Raw genomic sequence first — 25,095 nt, 5'->3', positions numbered from 1 at the left:
AGTTGCCGAATAATTTTCACGCAGATAATTTGCATTGAACATTACAATTTGTATTTCTGTTTGCCTTTTTTAGGCTTCATAATCACAACTGGCACAGGGCAGATATGTGACCAAATGGTTTCACAATGGTTTCACATATGACAAATAATAACAACTAATATATGTGTATGTGTGTGTGTGTGTGTATGTATATATATATATATATTATATATATATATACTGTATGTGTGTGTGTATATATATATATATATATATATATATATATATATATATACACATACAAAGAAATCACTGACACATTGAATAATCTTTGGTTGATCTGCTATTTCCGCTATTTTTTAAATATGTGTGAAAACTTTTCAACATGGAAACGATTGCATTTACGGTAGATAGCATTTTATGTAGACATAGCATTCTGTTCTTGCTTACTGTAAGTCGGTCTAGATTTAGAGCGTCTGCTAAATGCCTAAATTGTAAAATTGATTACGCAAACATAATTGTGATGATCTCGAATAATTGCGATGATGTAATGATTGTGACAGGCCGGAGAACAGGAGGTCGCCGGACCGCGGCCATCATCAAGATGACCACAGGCAGAAGAGCTACGGAGCTGGTAGCCATGGCGACAGGTAGGGCTGCCACCAAATGTTACTTGACAATGATTTGTAACAAGAAACATATTCATGAAAAAATGCAAATTTTTTTTTTTTGGGGGGAGGGCGTGCTGATTTCCGGAGAGCATGAATAAGACAATCCATGACAGTCCATTGACTTGGCTGTGAGATGACATCATGTCTGAAAGCCAGACGTTGGAGGGGATAGCGCCCCTCTCGAAAGAATCACACACATGTGAAGTGAGCGATGCCTCTTAACATGATTATGTAGTATGATGAACGAACGTCATCATGCATCCCTTTTCAGCCCCACATAGCATAAAAACTAGGGCACCCACTATCAACTACAACATGACATCATAGCACTTTTATTTGCCATTGACATGGCCTGAAAATGTTTATAGACATGACGTCATGGGGGGCACAGACAAAGCCGCGGCAAGTCACTTGTCCAACGGACAAGTAAAAATGTCCGGAAAATGCATTACTTGTCCCGGACAACAGGACAAGCCTAATGTCAAACCCTGCTTATAATTGTGACAGGCCTAACGACAGGCACAAGATGGAGTTTTCTGGACAACAGAGGAAGGAGCGGGGGAGGAGTCCAGACAGGAGTGGGAGACCAGATCCCGACAGGAGTGGGAGACCAGAGCCCGACAGGAGTGGGAGACCAGATCCCGACAGGAGTGGGAGACCAGATGGGGGACGGTACAGGTCTGAGTATGACCGAGGCAGGAGCCCCCCACCTAGACACAGGAGCAGGGATCGAAGCAGGTACCACAGCACAAGTAGGGCAAGAGCTAGCTTTGTTTATACTGTATATAGATATAGATGGATACAATGCGTGTGTGTGTGTGTGTGTGTGTTCTATTATAATTATTATGTGAATGTAAAGGATGTTAATGTGATACAGCAGTGTTTTTCAAAGTGGTGTGTGGGAAACCCCCCGGGGTCCTTGGAAGCGACCGTCTACAAGCTCATAGTCTACAAGCTCATAGCGCGCCACGAGCTTGTACGTCTGCTATTTTTGAAAAATCGAAGAATCACTGACATAGAAACATAGCTTTTTCAGAAAACTGACATTTTTAGAATCTGATCTCAGGTCAAAATGGGTTAATATGTGCGTGTGTGTTTGTGTGTGCGTTAGGTTGCGCACAAGTGGTGAAAAACAACCATGTTGCGATATCGATATACAATATTATCGTTAAAATGTCATATTCTATGCAACATTGAAAACTAAACACATTATTCAAAAAACTGCATAATAAGTCACGCACGCACGCACGCACGCACGCCCACACCCACACCCACAGGAACATGAAAGAGGGAGAAACGGAGCAGTGGTTTATTTTCCGAGGGGCACAGGCTAAAACAGAGGGATGTTGCTGGCTTTAAAAGTGGACCATGTATTCATCATTTCAAGTGGTGCATGCTTATCTATGACTGTGTGTTTGTGTTGGCAGGGAGAGGCATCGCCACAGTGTCAGTCGGACTCCCGACAGGCACCGGAAGAGACCAAGAAGGTACCTGTCTGTCTGTCTACACATCCACTTGTCCAATAGTCGAACCCTAATCCCCACTATTCCTTTTCCTGCATTGCCCAGCCTGTATTTGAGGATAACGCCACCATGACCGGGTAGAAACATTCATGTCCAAAACTGTTTCCTATTGTAGGAAATGGAAAAAAGAACCAGTTTCTAGTGCAGTGGTTCCCAAACTGGGTGTTGGAAACCCGGGGAGGGGAAACCCAGATGATTCGCTTATTGTGCAACATTGGCGTTGTGAGCTTGTAGTTTCGGCTATTTTCACAATATTTATCTATTGGACCGAGTCAAACTAAATGTAATGACTACAATTCCAAGTGCTTGTAATACACGGTCTGCCCTATTTTGTCAGTGCCTAAGGGCTACATTTTCGTCACCGCTAAACCCCTTATCCCTAAACTTCTTTGCCTTTTTTTTTACTATTTTGAAAAACATTTTTGAATAGTTGAACTAGCCAATCTACATTGACATGTTGTGAGCTATTAAAAAATGTTTTGCAAAATAGTAAAAACAGGCAAAGAAGTTTACGGATAAGGGGTTTAGCGGTAACGAAAATGGAGCCCCATGTGCCTTACCCCTTATCACTAAACCTCTTTACCTTTTTTACTATTGTCATGTCCTGACCTAATACCATCTTTTTGTTATTACCGGTAATCACTTATCACTTGCCGCTGCATGCATGCAGGCACCCTGAGGTCCTGAGCCATGATTTTAATATGTAGAATATGTACTTCATACTAGATGGAGCTGGCAAACCATAATCCATTACATACATAACAGGGTTGATTTTGATTTTTTTGTAAAACTATGACGAAAAATGTTCAACTACCTTTTTTTTCACTGACCAACTAAATAAAAACTAAGCTATGATGACTAAAATTAAGACTCAATATTGACAATTTTGTCAACAAATAAAAACTAGACTAAAATGTTGGGGAGTGACTAGTGGAGAACAGATCCAGTAGAATTTAAAAAAATCTGCTGTCAAAATCAACACTTTTGACAGCAGCCCCCCCCCCCCCCCCCCCCCCCCCTCCGAAATACAAGGAAGTGGGCTTCCTTGTAGTGGGCTTCCTATGCCAGACTTTCCAATGCGTTTCCCCAGGCTTTCATCTTTGAGCTGAATGCGAACGAAAATAAAAGCCTGGGTACCGAGGCTACATAATAACAAAATGTTTTTTTTGTTCTGATTTTTCCCTTGCAGCCGGTCGACGAGCAGGGAGAGAAAGCGCAGCCGCTGGGGGGAAGACGCAGAGAGGGATGCTACGAGGAGGTCGGAGAGCTCCGCCAGGGAGCGCGCCCCCTCCTCGCTGCGGAGCAGGGAGACCACGGAGGAGTCCCCCTCCTCCTCGGACCCCCGGGACAGGGACAGGGAGCGCGAGGCCAGGGACCGCGACAGGGAGAGAGATGCCATGAAGGAGAAGGAGAAGGAGAAAGGGGAGGAGGAGAGGGAGGAGGACGAGCTGCTGAATCCCGCCTGGATCCGCTGCACCCACGCCGAGAACTACTACTCCAATGACCCCATGGACCAAGTGGTACGTATGTTAGTCGCCCGAGTTAACCTTCTGTTAGACTAGAACTACAACTCCCAACGACCCCATGGACCAAGTCACCCGAGCTCAGCTTCTGATAGGGCTGTCGCCATTACACATTTAAATTGACAATCGATTAGCCAATCCAAATAGTTTAACCGTTGCTAAGGATTTTAAGCTTTCGACACCTCATAGCTGTCAGTGTTATTTTGCATGGCTGTGTTGTTGAACACATACACATTGGGAATGTTACGTGACTCACTAACCCAGTTGATGGCAATAATACTAATCACCGTAGTACTTACCGTGCATTACCGTGCATCAGATGGTCGTTAACGTTGATTGAGTTGGATACTGTTTAATTTCCTCGTATTTCTAGTTTATTGAAATTATGTCATGCAATTATGTCATCCAGTGCATAGCCTACTGCAAATAAAGAGGATAGTGCACGGAGGTGCGGCCCACTCTCCTGCGGGAGGTTTGCACATGCTCAGTGTAAACAGGAACTGCGATGATGGAGTGTTCCAGCAGAGGTGCTAGAGGTGCATGAGAGTTGCTGACCCTGAACTGAAATAATAAAAAGGATATCACAAAAAGAGAATAGTACAAAGTTGTTTTTGTTTTTATTTTAAAAAGTATATCAATTTCATAACTGTGGAAGAAATGTTGTGTATAACAGACTGAAAGATAAAGGACAAGTACATTTACTAAATGTTAATGTTTTTGTATATTTTCTTTTGTGGATTTTCCATGTTCTTTAATTAGTACATGTGTCAAACTTTTATTTTTGTGAAATGACAAAGAAACATGGATACTGTTCATTCAAGTGCTGTGGATGATATAAAACATTTGAAAAGGGAAGGGTGACTGCTGTTTAATTGTCTCCACCAGGCCGAAGGCATGGGGAAAGAGTATATTTTGCACGCTCCCTGGATGCCAACGATGAACCTCTGCCCCAGAATTTCCAGAACGGCCTGTTATAGCGCCACCAGGAGGCTGCTTTGTGCAAAACAAGTTTTTGGACAGTACACCTACAGATTTTGTCCAAACATCACGCAAATTGGTACACAGTCTCTAGAGCCATTCAACGAAACGGGTCTTTCAGATTTCTCTGACTCCATCCTGATTGGCTAAGATTGGCTTCCAAAATTCGCACGAGTGCTCAGTTTCAAACAAAATGCTGCAAATCATGAACACATTGTGTGATTTCTGTGAAATTGTGCACGCACATTCCCACTAGGCCGAGGAAGAAATGCCACGTGAAAAATTTCAACTCAGCCTCATGGTGGCGCTATAACTCGCGGAAAAGTGTTTTTACCTCTAACTGCACGGATCTGTGGATAACTTTGTATGCCAACTCCCTAGAGGCCAAGGAAAAACCTTTGCCTGGAATTTTTCACATCTGCTCTTTATAGCGCCACCAGGAGGCCGATATATGTAAAACACATTTTCTAATATTACTCCTTTAGATTTTATCCAAATTTCACGCAAATTGGTACACATGCTCTCCATAGTCATGTGATCAAGTCGCGTTTGTTTGATTTCTCATAATCCACATTCATTGCCTACGATTGGCTTCTAAACCTTTCAGGAGTAGCCCGCTTTGTACCCGTTTTGTACAAATTGCCACAACTACTCAACGCAGCGTCCGATTGCGGTGAAACTGTGAATGCATATTCCCACCAGGCTGAGGAAGAAATGCCAGTTGACAGTTTTCAAATCAGCCTCATGGTGGCGCTACAACAGGCCAAGCTGCATCACACGCACACACGCACACACACACAAAACATGATTATATTACTCCTAAACATTTTGCCAAACATCACACACACTCCTATCCTCCTGTTGGAGACCTGTGCCCAGAAGGGCACTTTTTCTAGTTCTCAACTGTTCTGGATCTCATTATTTATATGAAAGTTATGAGCTTTCTATCTAGCACCTCTGCTGGAACACTCCATCATCGCAGTTCCTGTTTACACTGAGCATGTGCAAACCTCCCGCAGGAGAGTGGGCCGCACCTCCGTGCACTATCCTCTTTATTTGTCCTAGCTGCAGGGCAGGCCCTTGTTGACTAGATTTAGAAGACATTTTGAAGCTCTTGCTATGGAAATGATCGATTGTCATTTAACATGCACCTCAATGGGTGAACATCTTTCAACATGGAAACTATTATATCATAGTATAATAGTATAGTAACATGTATAGTAGTAAGTAAAAAAAAAAGTAATTGCGATTAGACGATTATGAAATTATTGCAACAATCCTACCTTCTGTGCCGTACTGTTCATTGCAAACTTTCACATGCAGTTTTCACTGCTGTGAAACGCGGGGTGCATACGTTAGTTAGACATACTAAACAGTAAATACAGGCAAATAGTTCGACATCACAGTTTCTCCCGACATGCACTGCTAGTTAAACTAACCTGTGCTGCAGGTTAAAACTCACCCGTGGCTCCCGACATGCGTGGCAGGTTAATCTCCATCCTGAGTGTCGAGCGTTACTATTTGATAGGACGGAGACCTCCGTTTATGCCGCGCAGGGTGTTAAAAAGTGAAATCCCTAATAGTTAGATAGATAGTATCTGTTGATCAGTAAAGGGGGTCTCTCCAGTTCTATTGTTACGATACCTATTGTGTCGGCTCATTTCTTTGTTTGATCACTTTCCAATTTCAGATACTGTATCCTGTGCGAGTTCTCTCTCCTGATTGCATCATATTGTTGTTCTGACCTGAAAATGTATCTTCTGTTGTTGTTTACTAGAGCTGGGGAGACTCACTCTATAGCAATGTTTACTTTGGGGATAGAGCTATTTAACACAATGAATAGCGAGCGCTGTTTGTGTTGCCATTATTATGGTTTAGGCATCGGAGTACATCAGCTTCATTAGTTTTTTTTTTTAACTAAAAATAAATGCAGACATGCATATCAAGCCAAATTTCACTTTGAAACGTTAGAAGTAATCATCATTTATCGGCATTGTGAGTCTCTTGAATAGTTTTCATTTAGTTTGAGTCACATTTTAGTCACCTGGAATATTTTAGTGTTGGTCTAGTTTTAGTCGACTAAATATAAGATTTTAGTTGACAGGTGAATTAGTCGACTAAACTGTATTTTGGCGGGTCTTGATGCCGTCGTAATGACTGATTTTACACTTGCTGAAAATAGCTACAAGCTCACAACGCGTCGCGCTGCGACGTGTTGTGAGCTTGTAGATCGGCTATTTTCAGCATGCAACCAAGTGTAAAATGACTTATACTGGATTTCTTGTCCACTAGTCCCTTGAACCCTTAACATTTTAGTCTAGTTTATATTTGTTGACGAAATTGTCAGTATATTTAGTCTTAGTCATCATAGCTTAGTTTTAATTTAGTTTCGATTTAGTTTTCATCAGTGGAAAAAGGTAGTCGACGAACATTTTTCGTCTTAGTTTTAGTCGACGAAATCAACACTGCTCTGTGCTTCCTCTGCCTCCACTCCAGGGCGACTCTACCGTGGTGGGCACCAGCAAACTGCGGGATCTGTTCGAGCGCTTTGAAGAGGAGCTGGGCCAGAGGCAGGAGCGTGCCAAATCCACCAGACCTAACTGGGACCCGCCCAAGACCAAGCTGGACGAGGAACAAGGTGATTTATGCAGCTGTTTCCCCAAACACGGGGTTGGGACGGACCCATTTTTATGGGTCGCCTTTAACCCATTTAGACTTGCGGACGATTCTACAAATGCCTTCTAAATCCTGACAGTTTGTGTGTGTTTCTATGTCGGTGGTTCTCAAACATTTTCATGTCAAGGACCCCCAAAAATATATATAATCGGCCGCCGACCCCCATCTGAAAATATATTGTTCCAGAGACCCCCCCCCCCCCCCCCCCCCCCAGAAGCAAAGATTTGTGTTAACCCATTTAGTCCTGACATCGAAAAAAAAGTATTCTGAAAGAATATATATTCAAAGATTTGTGCCGCATTTTCACGATTTTTCAATAGCAGACCTACAAGCTCGGTGGCGCGCTACGAGCTTGTAGATCTGCTATTTTTCAATGGCTAAAGTATAACAATGCTTAGTTAAAACACCAAAAGGGGTTCCTGCCCAGAATGGGTTAAAAACGCTCGCTCTGAAAGAATATATATTCAAAGATTTGTGCCACATTTTCGGCGTTTTTCAAAAATAGCAGACGTACAAGCTCGTAGCGCGACACTTGGTGCCGCGCTATGAGCTTGTAGATCTGCTATTTTTCAATAGCTAAAGTATAACGGAAGGCTTTAAACACCAAAAGGGGTTCCCGTACAGAATGGGTTAAAATCAAAGAAATTCCATGAATTAGAAAACAAATATTTTCAGAAGTAGTGAAAAAAGCCGATCTACAAACGTTTATATTTCGATCGCGATGCGATGAAATATCTGAAATTGGATCCAAACCTCTGATGTCTGATCAGCACAACGGACAGCGGCGTAGTTTTCGACATAAGAGATCCTAATTATAACGGTAGTCTACGCATGCGTGAGCACTGAGCACGAGTGTGCTAGGGAGAGCAAGGCGTTGCCTAGCAACCGGCTCAGGGCAAAAAGTTGTTTTTTAACACAATCATTCCCGGGATTCCTTCAAAATGGAGCTCTGCCCTCTTTTTGAAACCGCATCCTCGCCACTCGCCCTACACACTTGCCCTCGATATGCGTGTTCACGCAGCCTTGAGTGGAAGTGGCTTATAAAGCCCTCAAGAGCGAGTCTGTGCCGATCTAGACTCCATTGCCTTGTGCAGCCCTGCTCTGTGTCCGCATGGAAACCGCAACCTACACATGTAAGTACCACCACAAATAAATGATAAATAAACTGCTCCTAAACAATCTTCATCTGAATATACAATAGACAACGCTCCAACTGATGTTCACAAGGGCTCTTTATTTACCCCACTGTGAAAAACTATAAATGAAACCACACAAACAAAACAACTTTTAACACAATGATTTATAAACACCATGGATGTATATGACATGTCCTTTTTGACAGTCGCGCTGTATTTGCTTTTAAATGTCCATATTAATGAAATCCACATGTCACACAAACCTACACGATGCAATGCAATAACTGTACAAACTAACAGGTAACACAATTGCATGATGGTAAACATGGCAACGATTGGTGTCTGTTTCCTGTTTCTGCACAAGGAGGGCGAGTGCATTTCCAGATAGTTTTTTATACCCAGCACCCTAATCAAGGGAACTTGATTCAGCTGGAGGGGCAACCTCCCGAGAGCACTTCAAGTCAAGGGACTGGTTTCAAAAAGGGCCCTGGGGTGCCGGAAAGACATGGCCGCTTTTACTCTGAACCCCAGACAATGTATTAACACTCCGATTGCCCGGGGGTTATTTAATGCATTAAATCATAGCGCCCAATCGATTTATAGCAACAGAGCACTTTTACCGACGGACTGGAATTATACCGGATGTGGCTGGAGCAGCTAAATGTAGCCAAAACACTCTAAAGGTGATCGACAACAACGGGAGGCATGATTAAATCTAACGCGACTAGCGACTGGACAGCGGGGGCCCGTCTAACACAGGATCTTAGAATTGGACGGGATGATTTAGATCGTGAGTTAACGTTTTAAGATTTTCGTTGTCGTCGGCTAAACAGGGGGGGAACATTTTCGATGACATCCCACTGTTGTGTAACACCGAGGATTGCGCAACAGGCGCTAATAGGCTGTGAAGCGATGCTATCGGTTTTCATATCAATAAACGACGGTGAACTTCGTCCTGGGCGATTGGGGTGTTAACGTGTTGTTTCCCGTTCCCAGAAAACAGCAGCAGTGACTCTGAGTGCGAGTCGGACGGCGAGGGTAGCTCGTCTTCCAGCAGCTGCGACTCTGACATCTTTGACGTCATTGCTGAGATCAAGCGGAAGAAAGCTCACCCGGATCGCATGCACGATGAGCTGTGGTACAACGACCCGGGACAGGTCAGTCAGCTGTTGGGGGCAATATGTCCAATTCGGGCTATAGCGCGTCGTGGTCCCGCCCCTGACGAGCGGCCCGGAAGACAATTTCCCATACATTTTTCCCGTAGACGCTTCAGAAAGTATTTATTTAAAGACCTTTACACCTCGGACAAAGCCAACTCGGCTCCTGAAAAATCAAGATCTTTAAATAAATACTTTTTGAAATGTCTATGGGGAAATTCTCTTCCGGGCCGCTCGACACTCTATATGCATTATGCACACACCATTTTGGAAAGAATTGGGCCCCTTCCCTACTTCTTCACAGGTGTTACCACTAAAGAAGGCTCTGTTCCATTCTGGTCAAATAGAGTCAGGGTGCTGCTAGGGCGAATGTTGACTCACTGGAAACACTGAGTGGGTCTCAAAGTGTTCTTGAGTGGGTTCCAAATGGCCCCGTACGAGCCTTAATTAGTATCATCAGTAATACCTGAAGGAAGTCGGGAAGCGGTCCGGTAGTAGGAAGTTATTCTGTGTGCATATAGCCCATCCTACAATAAATGCGCCTCGTCTCTGTGTGTACATTATGTATGTCTGTACGACGTCTGTAATCCACACAACTTGAGAACCGTTTGCCCCACCGACTTACAACTTGAGAACCGTTTGCCCCACCGACTTACAACTTGAGAACCGTTTGCCCCACCGACTTACAACTTGAGAACCGTTTGCCCCACCGACTTCAAATTTGACACGCAATAAAATAAGCATGCACACATGCACGGCATTTAATTCTCAAATTGCCTGCGCAATTCTGATTCCGTTTTTCCCCGTGTGCCTCAAAGGACAGAGTGTGACTCTTCACACTGGCAGGGTTTAGGCAGGGCTGTGCTCCGTGTGTGCAGCTCCGTGCGAAGGATAGAGAATGACACTGACGGTGCTTGTATGAAGTTAATGGGTAGAGTGTAGCTTCCCCTCTGCCACGGTTCGACGTTTCATTTCCACCGGGAGAGCCACCCATGCTGTCAATGTGTAGTGGTACGCATGTGAGTCACTCACTTGAGATAAAAAACCATCCGCCATATGGCGTACATTCCATTGGATTTCGTTGTCTCTTGCGATTGTTAGCTGATTGCATTTGCTGTCTGCGCAGATGAATGATGGCCCGCTATGCAAGTGCAGCGCCAAGGCCAGACGCACAGGCATCCGCCACAGCATCTACCCAGGGGAGGAGGTATGATATGCCATGAATAAATCACCCTTTTTTTTTTTACCGCATGGAATGGAACCCTGTCACACCAAGGGCAAAAGCATTATCCCCGTCAACCTCGACTGTATGTACTCTTTTATGTATGTGGTGGTTTACATATAGCCATATTCCAATCTCCACACCTTTGTTGTCACCTATGGGGGTAGTATTGAATGCATCTTATGGTGTCTGTAACCCCCTTTAAGCCCAAAATGTACCCATGCACAAGAGTTGCATGGTAAATCATTGATGCACTTTGGGCTTTAAGCCAAAACCTGCCAAACCAATGATTCGCCATGCACATTGCATATACGTATGTCCTGCCCTCTTCTGATTGGACAATATTCCTATAGAGGCAACCACTATATATATTATATTATGTATAGTAGGGCTTTAAGCAACTAGTCGACTAGTAAATCCACTAGTAGTCGACCTTGCTGGTACTAGTTGACTAGTTGTAGGCCTGCAGATCAGCTAGAATGCTCGGTTATAGTCACCGATGTACACAGTTTTTAAATGTACAAATATAATAATTATATATATATATATATATAATTATTATTATTATTTATTTTTTTAGCAGTTAAACAACTAGTCGACTAGGCAACAAGTCAACTAGTAAAAATCACTAGAAGTGAAAGGCAGTAGGCAGTTAAACAACTAGTCGACTAGGCAACTAGTCAACTAGTAAAAATCACTAGAAAGCCCTAATGTATAGCCATCATTAAAGCCACAGACGAAAAACAGTCTTAAGTCCACACTATTGATCCATAATGTATAAATGATAGATAAGGGTTCAGGATAACGAGGCCTTTTCGTGGAGGGGTTAGAATGAAATTTGGACTTAGACTGTTTTTTGTCTGTGGTACTCATATTACATTTGCAATGGCTAATATATCTTCTATTGGTCCCAGCCTGTGAAAAACTGCCGCCTAATGAACAACAACTCGGGCAAGCTGTTCCACTACAGGATCACTGTGTCTCCGCCCACCAACTTCTTGGTACGTACAGTGTGTGTCTCTCATTTTTGAGTGGTGCAACCACTCCAAGGAACAGCAATGTCCGTGTTCATGTTTGTGTGTGACTATGTGTGTGACCAGTACCAATGAGCACCAAAAGTGGCGCTGTTGTGCCAGAAACGGAGAAAGAGAGATCGTGTTAGAACCAATAGAGCACCGAAGTCCTGACGTCACTGCCCTCTACTACCAGCAGAGGGCAGTGAGCTCAAAGGTTCCTGTATGTTTTTATAAGCATTGTACTCTCCATAGGGGGATTTTAGATCGCCTCATATAAGAACTGTGTTTGAAAAATAAACCGATCACCCCGGCCTTTTCACTCATATGGATATGAAGCATCGACTGAAGGTGGAAATGTACAAATATACCCAAAGAGTAACAAAATAAGCGTTAGAAACGAGCCAAACAACCCAGAGACTACATTTCCGGGTAGGCTGCTTCTGCCCGCAGCCCGTCGCACAACAGAAACTGAACGTTAATTATGTTTATTTTTATTTTATTGATATATAATGTATCGTGGTTAGTACGAGTCGAGTCACCACCAGCTGAGCTTACGTCAACGAGGAATCTCAGGAACGCAATATGTTGACAGCTGGGCGTGACGTATATGCTCAGCGACATTGCATTCATATGTAGTTTCAAGGCTTTTGCGGTCACATTAATTCCATTTTCTCTAGAAACTGGCTGTATCAAATATGAATGGACATCATTAACGACGCACAGCCACTCCCCTGACAGAAACGCCGAGGTGGTCGGTTTATTTTTCAAACACAGTTCTTATATGAAGCGACCTAAAATCGCCGTTTGGGGATCTCAATGCAAATAAACAAATACATGAACCTGGCGATTGACGACCTCTACTGAAAGTGACGTCAGACTTCGGAGCTCTATAGGAACTGAAATTGGAACGATACAGAGAAGACATTGGAACGATACAAATTGGAACGATACAGAGAAGAAATTGGAACGATACAGAGAACTAATACAATAGGAACTGAAATTGGAACGATACAGAGAACAAATTGGAACGATACAGAGAACTAATACAATAGGAACTGAAATTGGAACGATACAGAGAAGAAATTGGAACGATACAAATTGGAACGATACAGAGAACCAATAGAGGGGAGTTGCACCACTCAGTTCAAACAGGTGTGATTTTTGGTCTACAACTATCAAATTGGGCATACATTTATCCTTATTAAACTTTGTTTAACCGGTCCGACACCTCAACTGTTTCAAGTTTCAAGAAAACTGAATGATTATGAAGGCCCCACATAAAATGTGCAAAGCGAAGACATGTACAGCACATTCGCTATACTTTGCAGCACCGGTGCTAGTCAAAAGTGATCATTTGACTATCACTTGGACATGCACAGTAGTCTTTTATAGCCACCAAGACCATGTGAAAATAGCATTTAATCAACACATTAATAAATAATGAAGTCCCTCTTTACACCTTTCTTTGGTGTGGTTTAAATCCTTAAAATAAAGAGGCAATACTCACTGCCTTAATGCGTGAATTCTAAGGCTGATATCAGTTATCATCATCTTGGTCATCACATCGCTTAGGGCAATTTAGATCTATGTATGTTATAATATTCATTGTCAGAACTGATTAACTTTTAATGGTGATTGGTCAAAATCAGTCGGTCATCGGTCAAGATCATAGTTTAAGTAAGATCATAGTTTAGCCCAATGCTCATACTGAACTTGACTTTGACTATATTTTAATATATAAGGCAGTGGTTGCCAAACTTTTCAGCCTGTGACCCAAAACGGAAATTAGATATTCGCCCGGGACCCAAACTGGTGAAAATGGCAGATCTACAAGCTCACAACGTGGTGCTTCGCGCCACGTTGTGAGCTTGTAGGTCAGCTATTTTCAGTACTTCTTAAATATTTGTTCTAACTTATGGAATTTCTTAGATTTTTGATGACGATTACTGAAAAAAAAATCATTGGATTTTGTCATTAATACATGAAAAGTTTAGCTTTTTATGGGAATGTTTTTTGAAATAATAATTAAAAACCAAATAAAACAAAAACTAAGGGGACCCATAACAATGTGTCCGGGATCCTCCTGACCCAGTGTTTGTATGGTGTTCACTGAAGTCCTGTGTGTGTTTGTCGTTGTTTCCTCCTCTCTCCAGACTGACAGACCCACGGTGATTGAATATGACGACCATGAGTACCTGTTTGAAGGCTTCTCCCTCTTCTCCCACAAGCCTCTCACTAATGTAAGTCCCTGCCATGTCTCCTCCTCGGCTCCTCCCCCCTGCTTGCTTTTCTTTGCATGTTCTCACCACGCCTCCAGATTTGGAGCGACGCCCCTCTGCGCTGTAGTTCACTCCCACTCCTAGGCCATGTGGCTTGTTTGCCCAGGCTTTTCTTGTCCTTGTGAAAACGAAACGCCCCCGAGGCTGGTAAATAAATAATGGACATTCAGAGTTTATTTTCTCTTGGATCCATCCCTCGGAAACAAGTCCTCAGGACTTTTTTTGGTTAATGACTGTACTCCTACTGTTTGCATTTCTGTGTAATCAAATATTTAATCAATCAATCAATCAATCAATCAATCAATCAATCAATCCCTGTGTTACTCTCCTCACCTCACCTTCAGAATCTCCTCTCCTCTCCTCTCCTCTCCTCTCCTCTCCTCTCCTCTCCTCTCCTCTCCTCTCCTCTCCTCTCCTCTCCTCTCCTCTCCCCTCCTCTCCTCTCCTCTCCTCTCCTCTCCTCTCCTCTCCTCTCCTCTCCTCTCCCCTCCTCTCCTCTCCTCTCCTCTCCTCTCCTCTCCTCTGGTGCTCTGACCTTGTTGCAAGTCTTCCTCTCCCCTCCCCTCCCCTCCCCTCCCCTCCCCTCCCCTCCTCTCCTCTCCTCTCCTCTGGTGCTCTGACCTTGTTGCAAGTCTTCCTCTCCCCTCCCCTCCCCTCCCCTCCCCTCCTCTCCTCTCCTCTCCTCTCCTCTCCCCTCCTCTCCTCTCCTCTCCTCTCCTCTCCTCTTCCTCTCCTCTGGTGCTCTGACCTTATTACAAGTCTTCCTCTCACCGCCTCCACCCCGTCCCATCTCCTCCCTCCCTGCAGCTCATCGTGGCTTCTCAGACATTATATAGGTGTGAAGTTATGTATCAGAGACTTCCCTCTGCAGTCGTTTAGCTACCTGCCTGAAACCCTCAGGAGCGTACCCATTTTGGACTGAGGCAGATTAAAAAAAAAAAAACGCTGTCTAAATCCTGACCTAAGTAAGTTCCTCTGCGCTGTAGTTCACTCCCACTCCTAGGCCATGTGGCTTGTTTGCCCAGGCTTTTCTTGTTCTTGTGAAAACGAAACGCCTCCGAGGCTAGTAAATAAATAATGGACATTCAGAGTTTATTTTCTCTTGGATCCATCCCTCGGAAACAAGTCCTCAGGACTTTTTTTGGGTTACCCTTAGGCTTTTAGACCAAGTTAATGTACTCGTACTGTTTGCATTTCTGTGTAATCAAATATTTAATCAATCAATCCCTGTGTTCCTCCTCTCCTCTCCTCTCCTCTCCTCTCCTCTCCTCTCCTCTCCTCTCCTCTCCTCTCCTCTCCTCTCCTCTCCTCTCCTCTCCTCTCCTCTCCTCTCCTCTTCCTCTCCTCTGGTGCTCTGACCTTGTTGCAAGTCTTCCTCTCACCGCCTCCACCCCGTCCGCTCCCCTCCCTCCCTGCAGCCCATCGTGGCTTCTCAGACATTATAGAGGTGTGAAGTTATGTATCAGAGACTTCCCTCTGCGGTCGTTTAGCTACCTGCCTGTAACCCTCAGGAGCGTACCCATTTTGGACTGAGGCAAAAAAAACGCCTTCTAAATCCTGACCTAAATAAGGTTTCTGAAAAACTTCAAATATTTATATAGCAGCATATTTTTTTTTACATTTTTGAATACTGTACATACTGTACAGAACCCCAAAAGGGCTTCCCGTCCAGAAGGGTTAAAACACCAAAAGGGGTTCCCACCCAGAATGGGTTTTTAGAAATTGATCATTCAGAATATGCTCCTCATTGACTTACAATACATAGTACGCTGAAACGGCTCTCAAAGTCAATTTATCCCCTGAGCAAGCAGGCTGGCACTATTTGCTCAATGGTAAAGATCTCAGCACTGGCACATGAAACCAGTTTCAAATCCGCGGCAGAAGAGGAAAGTTAAATAGTGCGGCTATAATTCAATACAACCGGCCTGATTTAATCATATTTTCATCAAGTATTTCCATAGTAGGATTGTGTAATTCTCAGTATGTTTAACATGTGTACTACTAACAAATAAATTGCCTTCTTTATTTAGCAAATTGTTGCCCCTGTTGTCTTACCATAATTTGGTCAGTATTCATGCATCTTGAAAAAGAACTGTGAGGATTAGCACAGATTAGAGTTGTTAATATTTAAACAGCCCTGTGGTTAAATCGTGGTATAAAACACTTAAGCGTCTTTGGGGCGGAGAGCACAACAGAGGGGGATTAGCGGACCCCAGAGCCCAAACAATATCAGCCGGAGTTTAGTTACTTCGCGATGGGGCAGCAAGCAAAACGCACGGTTTGCAGGTTAATCTCTTAAAATGGACTCCTGTGCTCGGACAACAATGAGCGTCTAGCTATAGGCAGATTAAACACGGAAAGAGACGGGCTTATCTGTTTAGCGAGATTCAAGTCTCTTAGCAGTTAGAAATCCCTGGGCTTTTAAGACCTGTGAGTGAGCGCGTGAGTGCGTGCAGCGATGGCACGTGTGTGCGTGTGTGACACAGTTTGTGTGCAGCCTGTTCTCCTTAGAGCAATGTTGTTTTTGACAGCACATTTTTGTTTAGTTTTTAGTCAGTCTTTTGAATGAAATTAAAAAGACTGACATGTACATTCGCACGTGTGACGTGATGCAAACGAAGGCTGCGGTTCCTCACACCTGTCATCTCCAGAGGTGGCCAGAGTTGACAAGAGATGACTTTTCATCCTGTAATGAGTTTTTCCTTGAAAAGCCGTAAACCTTTCTTCCCAATCCCACGATAATGAATCACCCTTTCTTATTCCCCCCCCCCCCCCCCCCCATCTCTTTTCTCCACTCCGTCCTCTCCTCCTCTCATCCTCTCAGATACCATTGTGCCGCGTGATTCGTTTCAACATAGATTACACCATTCACTTCATAGAGGAGATGACGCCGGAGGTCAGTAAATCCACTAGCTATCTCTCTTTCTCTCTCGTCCTTTTTCTGTCCCCCTTTTGTTTTGAGCTCAAGCGGGCTGACTGAGTACTGACTGGCCTGAATGCCCTCAGCTGAGCTCTCTGTAACCTACACTCAGTGCTGGGAAAAAGTACTCGAATGTTTTACTTAAAGATGGAGTGCCACAATTTTTGTATTTTTCATGTGTTTATGAGGTGACAGTACACCCTGGAGTAATTTTTATGTGCAATGGTGTATTAACTTTGTATTTAGGGTTTCTTCCTGGAGGCTGAACCCTTGACAGTCAAACGGGCCAATGAAATAAACATTAATATAGTGACATCACACTATCAGCCCCTAACCCCTCCCCCTTTATCATACAACTACAGCTGTGGGTGCAGCTTCAGTTCAGATCACCACCCACCAGGCATACCAGGCATACTTAATGAACTGGTGGGTGTGTCCACATAAAAGCATGATTTTAACAAATACTGTACACTTTTTGGGAAAAGTTCTTCCTCCTCATATTATAATAATACCTGATGATCATGTTTTAGGGTTGAAAAAAATCGTGGCACTCCATCTTTAAGTAAAGGTATCAATACTGCAATATAGAAATACTGTTACAAGTCCAGCCTTCAATATGTACTTGTAGTAAAAAGTGCAAAAGTATTGGTATCAAAATGTACTTAAAGTACCAAAAGTAGAAAGTACCGTTGGCACAATACGGTACTCATTATGCAGAATGTCCCGTTTCACACATTGGCGAAGAGCGCCATGTATCATAAACCACTGAAAAGACCACGTCGATGACAGATCTCAACGGCAGAGAATGTGTTCAGAAGCTCTGTAGATAAGGTTTCCAGACACTGCCTGTGATTGTTGTGTTGGTCTTATTTTCCCTATTCTATGTGTTTGCACGGGTTTGTGCCCCTGGGCGGTAACCCTCATTCATTCTTCCTCTTGTGCTCAGAACTACTGCGTTCAAGGCCTGGAGTGGTTCTCCAACTACTTGTTCAAGGACGTTCTGGAGCTGTACGACTGGAACCTAACAGGTACAACGATGAGAGTAGTAGGAAGCACAATCTCACCATAAATTGACCATCAATTTGGAGGACGTCACGGCCGCGTGAGCGCCAGTTTCCGACAACGCAACAAATCATGCTGTGATCTTTGCATCTTTTGCATCTGCCCGTGTGAACGCAGCTTAACCCCTTTAATATATCACAGAGGCAGGTGCAGGCAGTAGCGTTATGAGATCATACAGTATGCTATGGCAGGGGTTCTCAACCTGTGGGTGTTTTTTGGGTGGGGGCGGGGCGGGGGTCGCGAGACATGGCCAAAGCATTTCCGGGGGTCCTCAGCCAAAAACATTGAGAACCCCTGCGCTATGGTATCAAACAAAATTTAAATGTAAATATGAAATAATGCTTAAACATGTAGCTAGGTGTAATGTTAGAGTCCACAGAAGTAAACCTTCTGGGGCTGGTTCCACTTCACATCACCCTAGCATGACGTTGTCGTTTTAGGCTTTTAGTTATTCTAGTCAGAGCACATGTCATGTTTTGGAGATAACGGCAGAGAGGCCAGACTGAGATGGTTTGGACACGTACAGAGGAGGGATAGTGAGTAATATCGGTAGAACGATGTTGCCAGGCAGGAGGCCTAGAGAAGAGGAGGCAGATGATTCGCTGTAGCGAAGGGAAAAGCCGAAAAGAAGCGAACTGGTTCCTAAACACTGGGTCGGGACCCATTTGTGGGTCCCGGACACATTTTTATGGGTCCCTTTTTTTGCTTTCCTACAGTTAAAAACAAAATTTAAATATTTTCTTCAGTACTTTTAATGATGAAATAAAAGACAAATCAAAGATATACCATGAATTAGAAAACAAATAACAATTTAGGCCTGACGTAAAAAAAAGAAAAAAAGTCTTCTGAAAGAATATATATTCAAAGATTTGTGCCACATTTTCACAATTTTTCAAAAATAGCAGACCTACAAGCTCGTAGCGCGCGCCACTCAGTGGCACGCTATGAGCTTGTAGATCTGCTATTTTTCAATAGCTAAAGTATAACATAATGCTTAGTTAAAATCCAGAATGGGTTAGAAGTGGTGAAAATAGTGGTGAAAATAGCCAATCTACAAGCTCACAACGTGCCGCTTCGCGCCGCGTTATGAGCTTGTAGATCGGCTAGATCGGTAGATTTTCACTAGTTTGGGTCGCAGAGAGACATCACATCTTTTGGGTCATGGTTTTAAAGGTTTGGGAACCACTGATCTAGACCAGGGGTTCTCAACCCGTGGGTCGCGACCCCTCGGGGGGTCGCCAAATTATTTTAGGGGGTCCCCAAATTATTTTCAAAAAATATATATATATATATATTTTTTTAAATTTTATTTTCACGATTTTTCAAAAATAGCAGACCTACAAGCTCGTAGCGCGCCACTCGGTGGCGCACTATGAGCTTGTAGATCTGCTATTTTTCAATAGCTAAATTATAACAATGCTTAAAACACCAAAAGCAGTTGCAAAAAATAGAGATGCTCCGACAATCAGCCATCGGTGATCGGCCATATCGGCCGATATTCACTCTAATTGGTAATCGGCATGTACCCTATCTGTGATCGGCAATTTACCCTATCTGGAGAAACTGATTTTTTACACCATTTTAGTGCTATAAATATCAATCAGATATATAGTATAGCATCATTTTGCATTTTTGTGACAGGCCTAAACATTCTCCCCTTCCTCCCCACACACGGGAACAGTTTTGACATGGGTTTTGACATATAATCATTTTGGAAATATTAAAATTTGCAACATTTCACAAGATCAGTATCGGTGTCGGACCTATCGGTATTGGCTGATCATGAGAAAAACAATCGGTGATCGGTCCCAAAAAACCTGATCGGAGCATCCATAGCAAAAAACGATCAAAATAAAACCTGCGTCCGTTATCTTGTTACTAACATTATTCTCAGTTTTTATATTGATATTTGCATCATCAATGCACTGTGGTCAAAAAAATACCATAGAGAATTTGTTTACCTTCCGATGAAATTTAAAATGTTGTCAGACTTGGGACAGTTTTTGCCAGTAATATAGTGGCATTTAATAGCTATTGGAAAAAAAACATTACAGTACTAATCTTAGGATCATAAATCTTTTCCTCAGGTCCAGAGATGGAAAATGGGTCCCCTGGTTGCCAGCAGTTCCATTTCATGCCTCGCTTTGTCCGGTTTCTACCAGGTGAGACTGCAAACCTCCCTTAATGTGTCATTTCCTGCATGGTGGCACTGACTTGACAAAATGAGTTTGGTATTTCCCCGCCATCAGGAGACATGGTGATTTAAATGGAAATGCACAAAGACAAGTGCAGGCACACCTTGTTCTTATGGGCAATGGGAGATTCCTGGAACCCATGATTAACTTTCTCTGCCACACGGTGGCAGCAAAGGGTATATATGGTCACTTTCACTTCCGTTTTCCCAGACCGCCATTGTATTGCTTATGTTAGCATTAGCTCACGCTGTTTATCTTTCGCCAGAAACGTTCATATTTCAATCGCGATGCGATGAAAAATCACAAATCAGATCCGAACCTCCATCACGACGGACAGCTCCGTATTTTTAAGAGAAAAGAGCGAGGGGATATTTTAAATGGGACTATGGGATGCATGCACACGTTTCCTGGTGCTGGGGGTATGCAAAGCGTTGCCTAGCAACCAGGCCAGTGTTAAAAGGTGATTTTCAGCTAAACCATTTCATATTTGATATGAAGCTTTATCTACGAGAATTCTTGTAGTTGGCATACAACTGGTGTAGAGGGAAAGTACAACATTCTCGTAGTTGGCATAGAAAGACTTTTAAGTAAGACTAAATACTACCCCTTTATGCCGTAAGATGTACTTTGCACTCAGATGGGCTGTTTAACTAGCAAAAGTGGACATGCCTCAATGAACTTGCACCATGCGCTAAAATGATACAGTTTAATTACAAGTACAGAGACAACTAGAAAAGTCGCAATTTTGAAAAATTGCAACGTGTGGTTGCCGCAGTCGCTTACATAGGCCCCTCCCACTAATATTGCCAGCCAATTACAATGTCACGTCACCCCTGTGATCATGCGTAAGTAATTCGGAGGGGATTTATCGCCCAAAAAACATGTTTTTGCAACAAATGGATGAAAATGGAATTGCTTTTGCCTCTGGGTTGAGTAACCCACACGCGACATGTGATTCAAATTTGGGATGGATTGGACATTCCGTTCGTGATTTGTGGCATTTTTTGTAAAATAGGCCCTCCCACTAACTTCGGACGAGGATTACGGCCCAACGATACGGACTACCAAAATTGTGCAGTTGGTGTTTTAATCGGATAGGTCCGGAGATGTTAGATAACGTGTCTATTATGATTGAAATATGTAGAGAAAACCCATAACAATATAATTATGTGCGTTTACAGAGCACCTTGGACTGATATAGAATATTTAGAAATACTACAGGAAAACCTGTTCTTCAGGGCCCACCAGAAGGCTATTTTTGGATGTGGGGACAATAATGTGCTCAGCCACACCTTGTGTGATGTTCTTCTTTGAACCACATGATGGTGCTGGTGTGCCATCATAGCCACCACCAGCGCCATACCCTCTGTGACAGCTGCACCGCCTACCTCTTTTACATCAACACTACAATTTCCCTCTTAGCTCTCCCAATGTACAATGTTCACAACCACTTGTTTTTATATATATAAAATAAAAATACATTAAATAAAATAAATAGGGATGCACCTAATAGTCAAATAACTGGAGTTACCTTTCGTAACCTACTGTTATGTATGTATGTATATGTTTTTTGCCATTAGCATGTAATAATAATTATATATATATATCTCTCTCTCTCTCATATTCGGTTTTCGGCCAACCGCTTCCTATATTTGGTATTCGGTTTCGGGCAAGAATTTCCCATTCGGTGCATCCCTAAAACTAAATAAATCATATTAAATCTGTTGTTTTTGATCTGTACAAAGTGGAGGAAGAGGAGACGGAGGGATGGAGCTTAGTGTCTCTGAGCGATGGCGAGAGGCCGTGGACATGCATTTGTTATTCTCTTAATGCATTTCATAAGAGTGGGTGGCCATGGCCGATAGATTCGGAGGCTTGTGTGAGAGTGTTTGTCCAAGTGAGCACTTGCAAAATGGAGGTCAATCAATTTTGCATGAGTGTCTATTAACCTGAGTGTATTTGACCTTGTTGATTCTTCTGTGTGTGGAGGAACACATCACTCCAGTTATAATGTGTTAATGAGGTGTGTGTGCGTGTGCGCGCATGCGCGTGCGCGCATGCGCGTCCCCTTTGTGAAGTTTTTGAATGTTCTTATCATATGTTCCATCATGTGACCGCTGACCGGACTACACTATAGCCCAAATAAATCTCCATTCCTACAAGAACGATATTTTTTATTTTCAGCCTTCACATTTACCAAGGCCCAATAGAAATTAAGCTTCTCGCTTCCCATCTCAACATTTTGTTTTTAGGTCGACTCGTTAAAGCCAAATTCCCTCCGAGAGATTTTACTGGAACATATGAGCAAATTGTACGTTGTAGTAGCAGCAGTAATAACAATTTAGTTTGTAATAATACAAACTAAATTGTGAATGCAAACTAAAAACAAGTCATAGATGGATCATCAAGAATCGGGGGAAATAAAAAAAGTGCTTAATTCTTTCTGTGCCGCTAGCTGGTAGCATTAGTGTAGTTAAGCTGTGACAGCACCTGCGTCCACATTAAGATAATCAGTTTCCTCCTGGCTGTAGCCCCATGCACACACTCACTGTAACCATTGGCTATCATTAGCATTAGCGCACACTGTTTACAAGTCACAAATGACATCCGAACTTTGAATGGATGACGGTCACCAAGGACGGCACTTGTAGATTCCGAGTTATGGAGCTTTGTAAATGAACCGAGGTAAATGGAGAGCAGTTGTAACGTCCCATAGCTGGTGGTGACGGAGGCGTTGCATAGCAACCGGATCAATGTTAAAAGCTGCTCTGGTGGCTCAACCAAGGGTACGAACATGTTCGTACCTGGCTGATAACATCCCATAGCTGGGGGTTGTACGAATGTATATGTACCTAGCAGAGAAAGAATTAAAGTGGCTGTGTGCAAGGCTTACTCGTTAAGATAGAACTCTCTCTTTGTGCCAGTGTCCTTGGCATTGTGTAGTATCTTAGTGTCGTCCATGATGCCCCGGACATAAGTCCATAGAACTTTCTCACAAATGGGTTTCCGCCTACGGCCGATATACCCCCGCTCCCTGCCTTACCCATTTAGGCCTGACGTCGAAATTTAAAAAAAAATCTTCCTGTCAGTTTTCTGAAAAAGACTTGTTTCTATGTCAGTGGTTCTCAAACTACTTCATGTCAAGGACCCCAAAAATGTATTTGGCCGCCGACCCCCATCTGAAAATATGTTGTTCCAGGGATCCCCCCCAGAAGCAAAGATTTGAGTTGAAAACGTTCACTCTGAAAGAATATATATTCAAAGATTTTTGCCGCATTTTCACGATTTTTCAAAAATAGCAGACCTACAAGCTCGTAGCGCGGCACTCGGTGCCGCGCTATGAGCTTGTAGATCTGCTATTTTTCAATGGCTAAAGCATAACATAATGCTTAAAACACCAAAAGGGGTTCCCGCTCGAAATTGGTTAAAGCTACAGCGCGCTAGATACGTTTTTCTTTTCTTTTTTACCCTACCAGTTGTTCATTTATTTTATCATCATCAGAATTCGTAATTCTCCTTTTGGTGTTAGCATTATGTTGTGCTTTAGCTATTGAAAAATAGCAGATCTACAAGCTCATAGCGCGCCACCGAGTGGCGCGCTACGAGCTTGTAGGTCTGCTATTTTTTTTAAATCGAAGAACCACTGACATAGAAACATAGCTTTTTCAGAAAACTGTCAGGATGTAGAAGACATTTCTAGAATCTGATCTCAGGTCAAAATGGGTTAAACATCAAAGACACTCGACATGCTGTTTCAAGGTCTCAAAATCCTCATTGTGTTTCTCTTTTCTCTCGCCTGTCTTCCTTTCTCAGACGGAGGGAAGGAGGTGCTATCCATGCATCAGGTGCTCCTGTACCTCCTGCGTAGCAGCAAGCCCCTCGTCCCCGAGGAGGAGATCGCAGACATGCTGCAGTGGGAGGAGCTGGACTGGCAGAAGTATGCCGAGGAGTGCAAGGGCATGATCGTCACCAACCCCGGCATGGTGAGGCCTCTACTCTTGTTTGTTTTACCCTAAACAGGTGGCTCTCTTTAAAATAAAATACAATAATGAAAATATGACGTCTTCTATAGTTGGACAATTGAGAGGGTAATGTTGTAGGGGAGGCACATAAATGAAGAATGTACTGCCGGAATAGAGGGTGGCAAAGTGAGTTTAACATTGTTTAACGTTGTTTAATGCAATCAGATAGGACTTTTCTGTTTGGATCTATGGGCTGTCAAGACCAGAAAGTAGTTTTCTGTCACTCAGTAGGCGTTCCCGCATAACATAGCTCAGTTGGTAGAGCACTCGGACTACAAATTAAAATGACATACCGGTAGTATAGTTAGAGTATAGTATAATATAGTATAGTAGAGTATAGTATAGTATAGTTCATAGTTAACAATTCTTTATTGTGAACAAAGTTCACAGTACCAAAAAAGGAACGAGTTCATTCATGTTGGTTTCTTTCACTCTTTTTTTTTTGAGTGGTGCAACCACTCCAAGGAACAGCAATGTCCGTGTTCACCTATGTGTTCACCCACCCACCTATGTGACTATGAGCACGAGTACCAATGACTCCCAAAAGTGGCGCTGTGGTGCCAGAAACAGAGAGAGATAGTGCTGCACTGCTGCCTGCTAATGAGAGACAGAGAGAGAGAGAGGGGGAGTTGCAACACTCAGTTCACACGGGTGTGATTTTTTTTAATGAGCTGTTCTGAGCTATTATTTTTCAACAGAACCTCCTCCTATATCCATCCATTCCCAGAGATTAAGT

The 25,095-nt window shown here is 43.1% G+C and overlaps 1 protein-coding gene across 2 annotated transcripts in view; it reads left to right on the top strand.

The window, feature by feature from the left end:
* Positions 1 to 25,095, top strand: part of drosha (drosha ribonuclease III) — a 141,343-nt gene that overhangs the window by 1,490 nt on the left and 114,758 nt on the right. For both annotated transcript variants that reach the window (XR_013788485.1, XM_079489646.1), the window contains exons 3-15: positions 543 to 629; positions 1,158 to 1,388; positions 2,078 to 2,137; positions 3,363 to 3,693; positions 7,171 to 7,312; positions 9,483 to 9,643; positions 10,770 to 10,850; positions 11,780 to 11,866; positions 14,035 to 14,121; positions 16,985 to 17,056; positions 18,027 to 18,108; positions 20,230 to 20,304; positions 24,151 to 24,320. Coding sequence is in view for 1 of the 2 variants with exons in the window: in XM_079489646.1 (XP_079345772.1) it covers positions 543 to 629; positions 1,158 to 1,388; positions 2,078 to 2,137; positions 3,363 to 3,693; positions 7,171 to 7,312; positions 9,483 to 9,643; positions 10,770 to 10,850; positions 11,780 to 11,866; positions 14,035 to 14,121; positions 16,985 to 17,056; positions 18,027 to 18,108; positions 20,230 to 20,304; positions 24,151 to 24,320 (1,666 nt within the window). In the remaining variant the exon portion in view is untranslated. The remainder of the gene's footprint in view (positions 1 to 542; positions 630 to 1,157; positions 1,389 to 2,077; positions 2,138 to 3,362; positions 3,694 to 7,170; positions 7,313 to 9,482; positions 9,644 to 10,769; positions 10,851 to 11,779; positions 11,867 to 14,034; positions 14,122 to 16,984; positions 17,057 to 18,026; positions 18,109 to 20,229; positions 20,305 to 24,150; positions 24,321 to 25,095) is intronic.

Source organism: Electrona antarctica (assembly GCF_951216825.1).
Source record: "Electrona antarctica genome assembly, chromosome: 20".
Classification (NCBI taxonomy): Eukaryota; Metazoa; Chordata; class Actinopteri; order Myctophiformes; family Myctophidae; genus Electrona; species Electrona antarctica.
The sequence above is the reverse complement of the archived record's forward strand: the minus strand, read 5'-3'. Positions and strand labels throughout refer to the sequence as shown.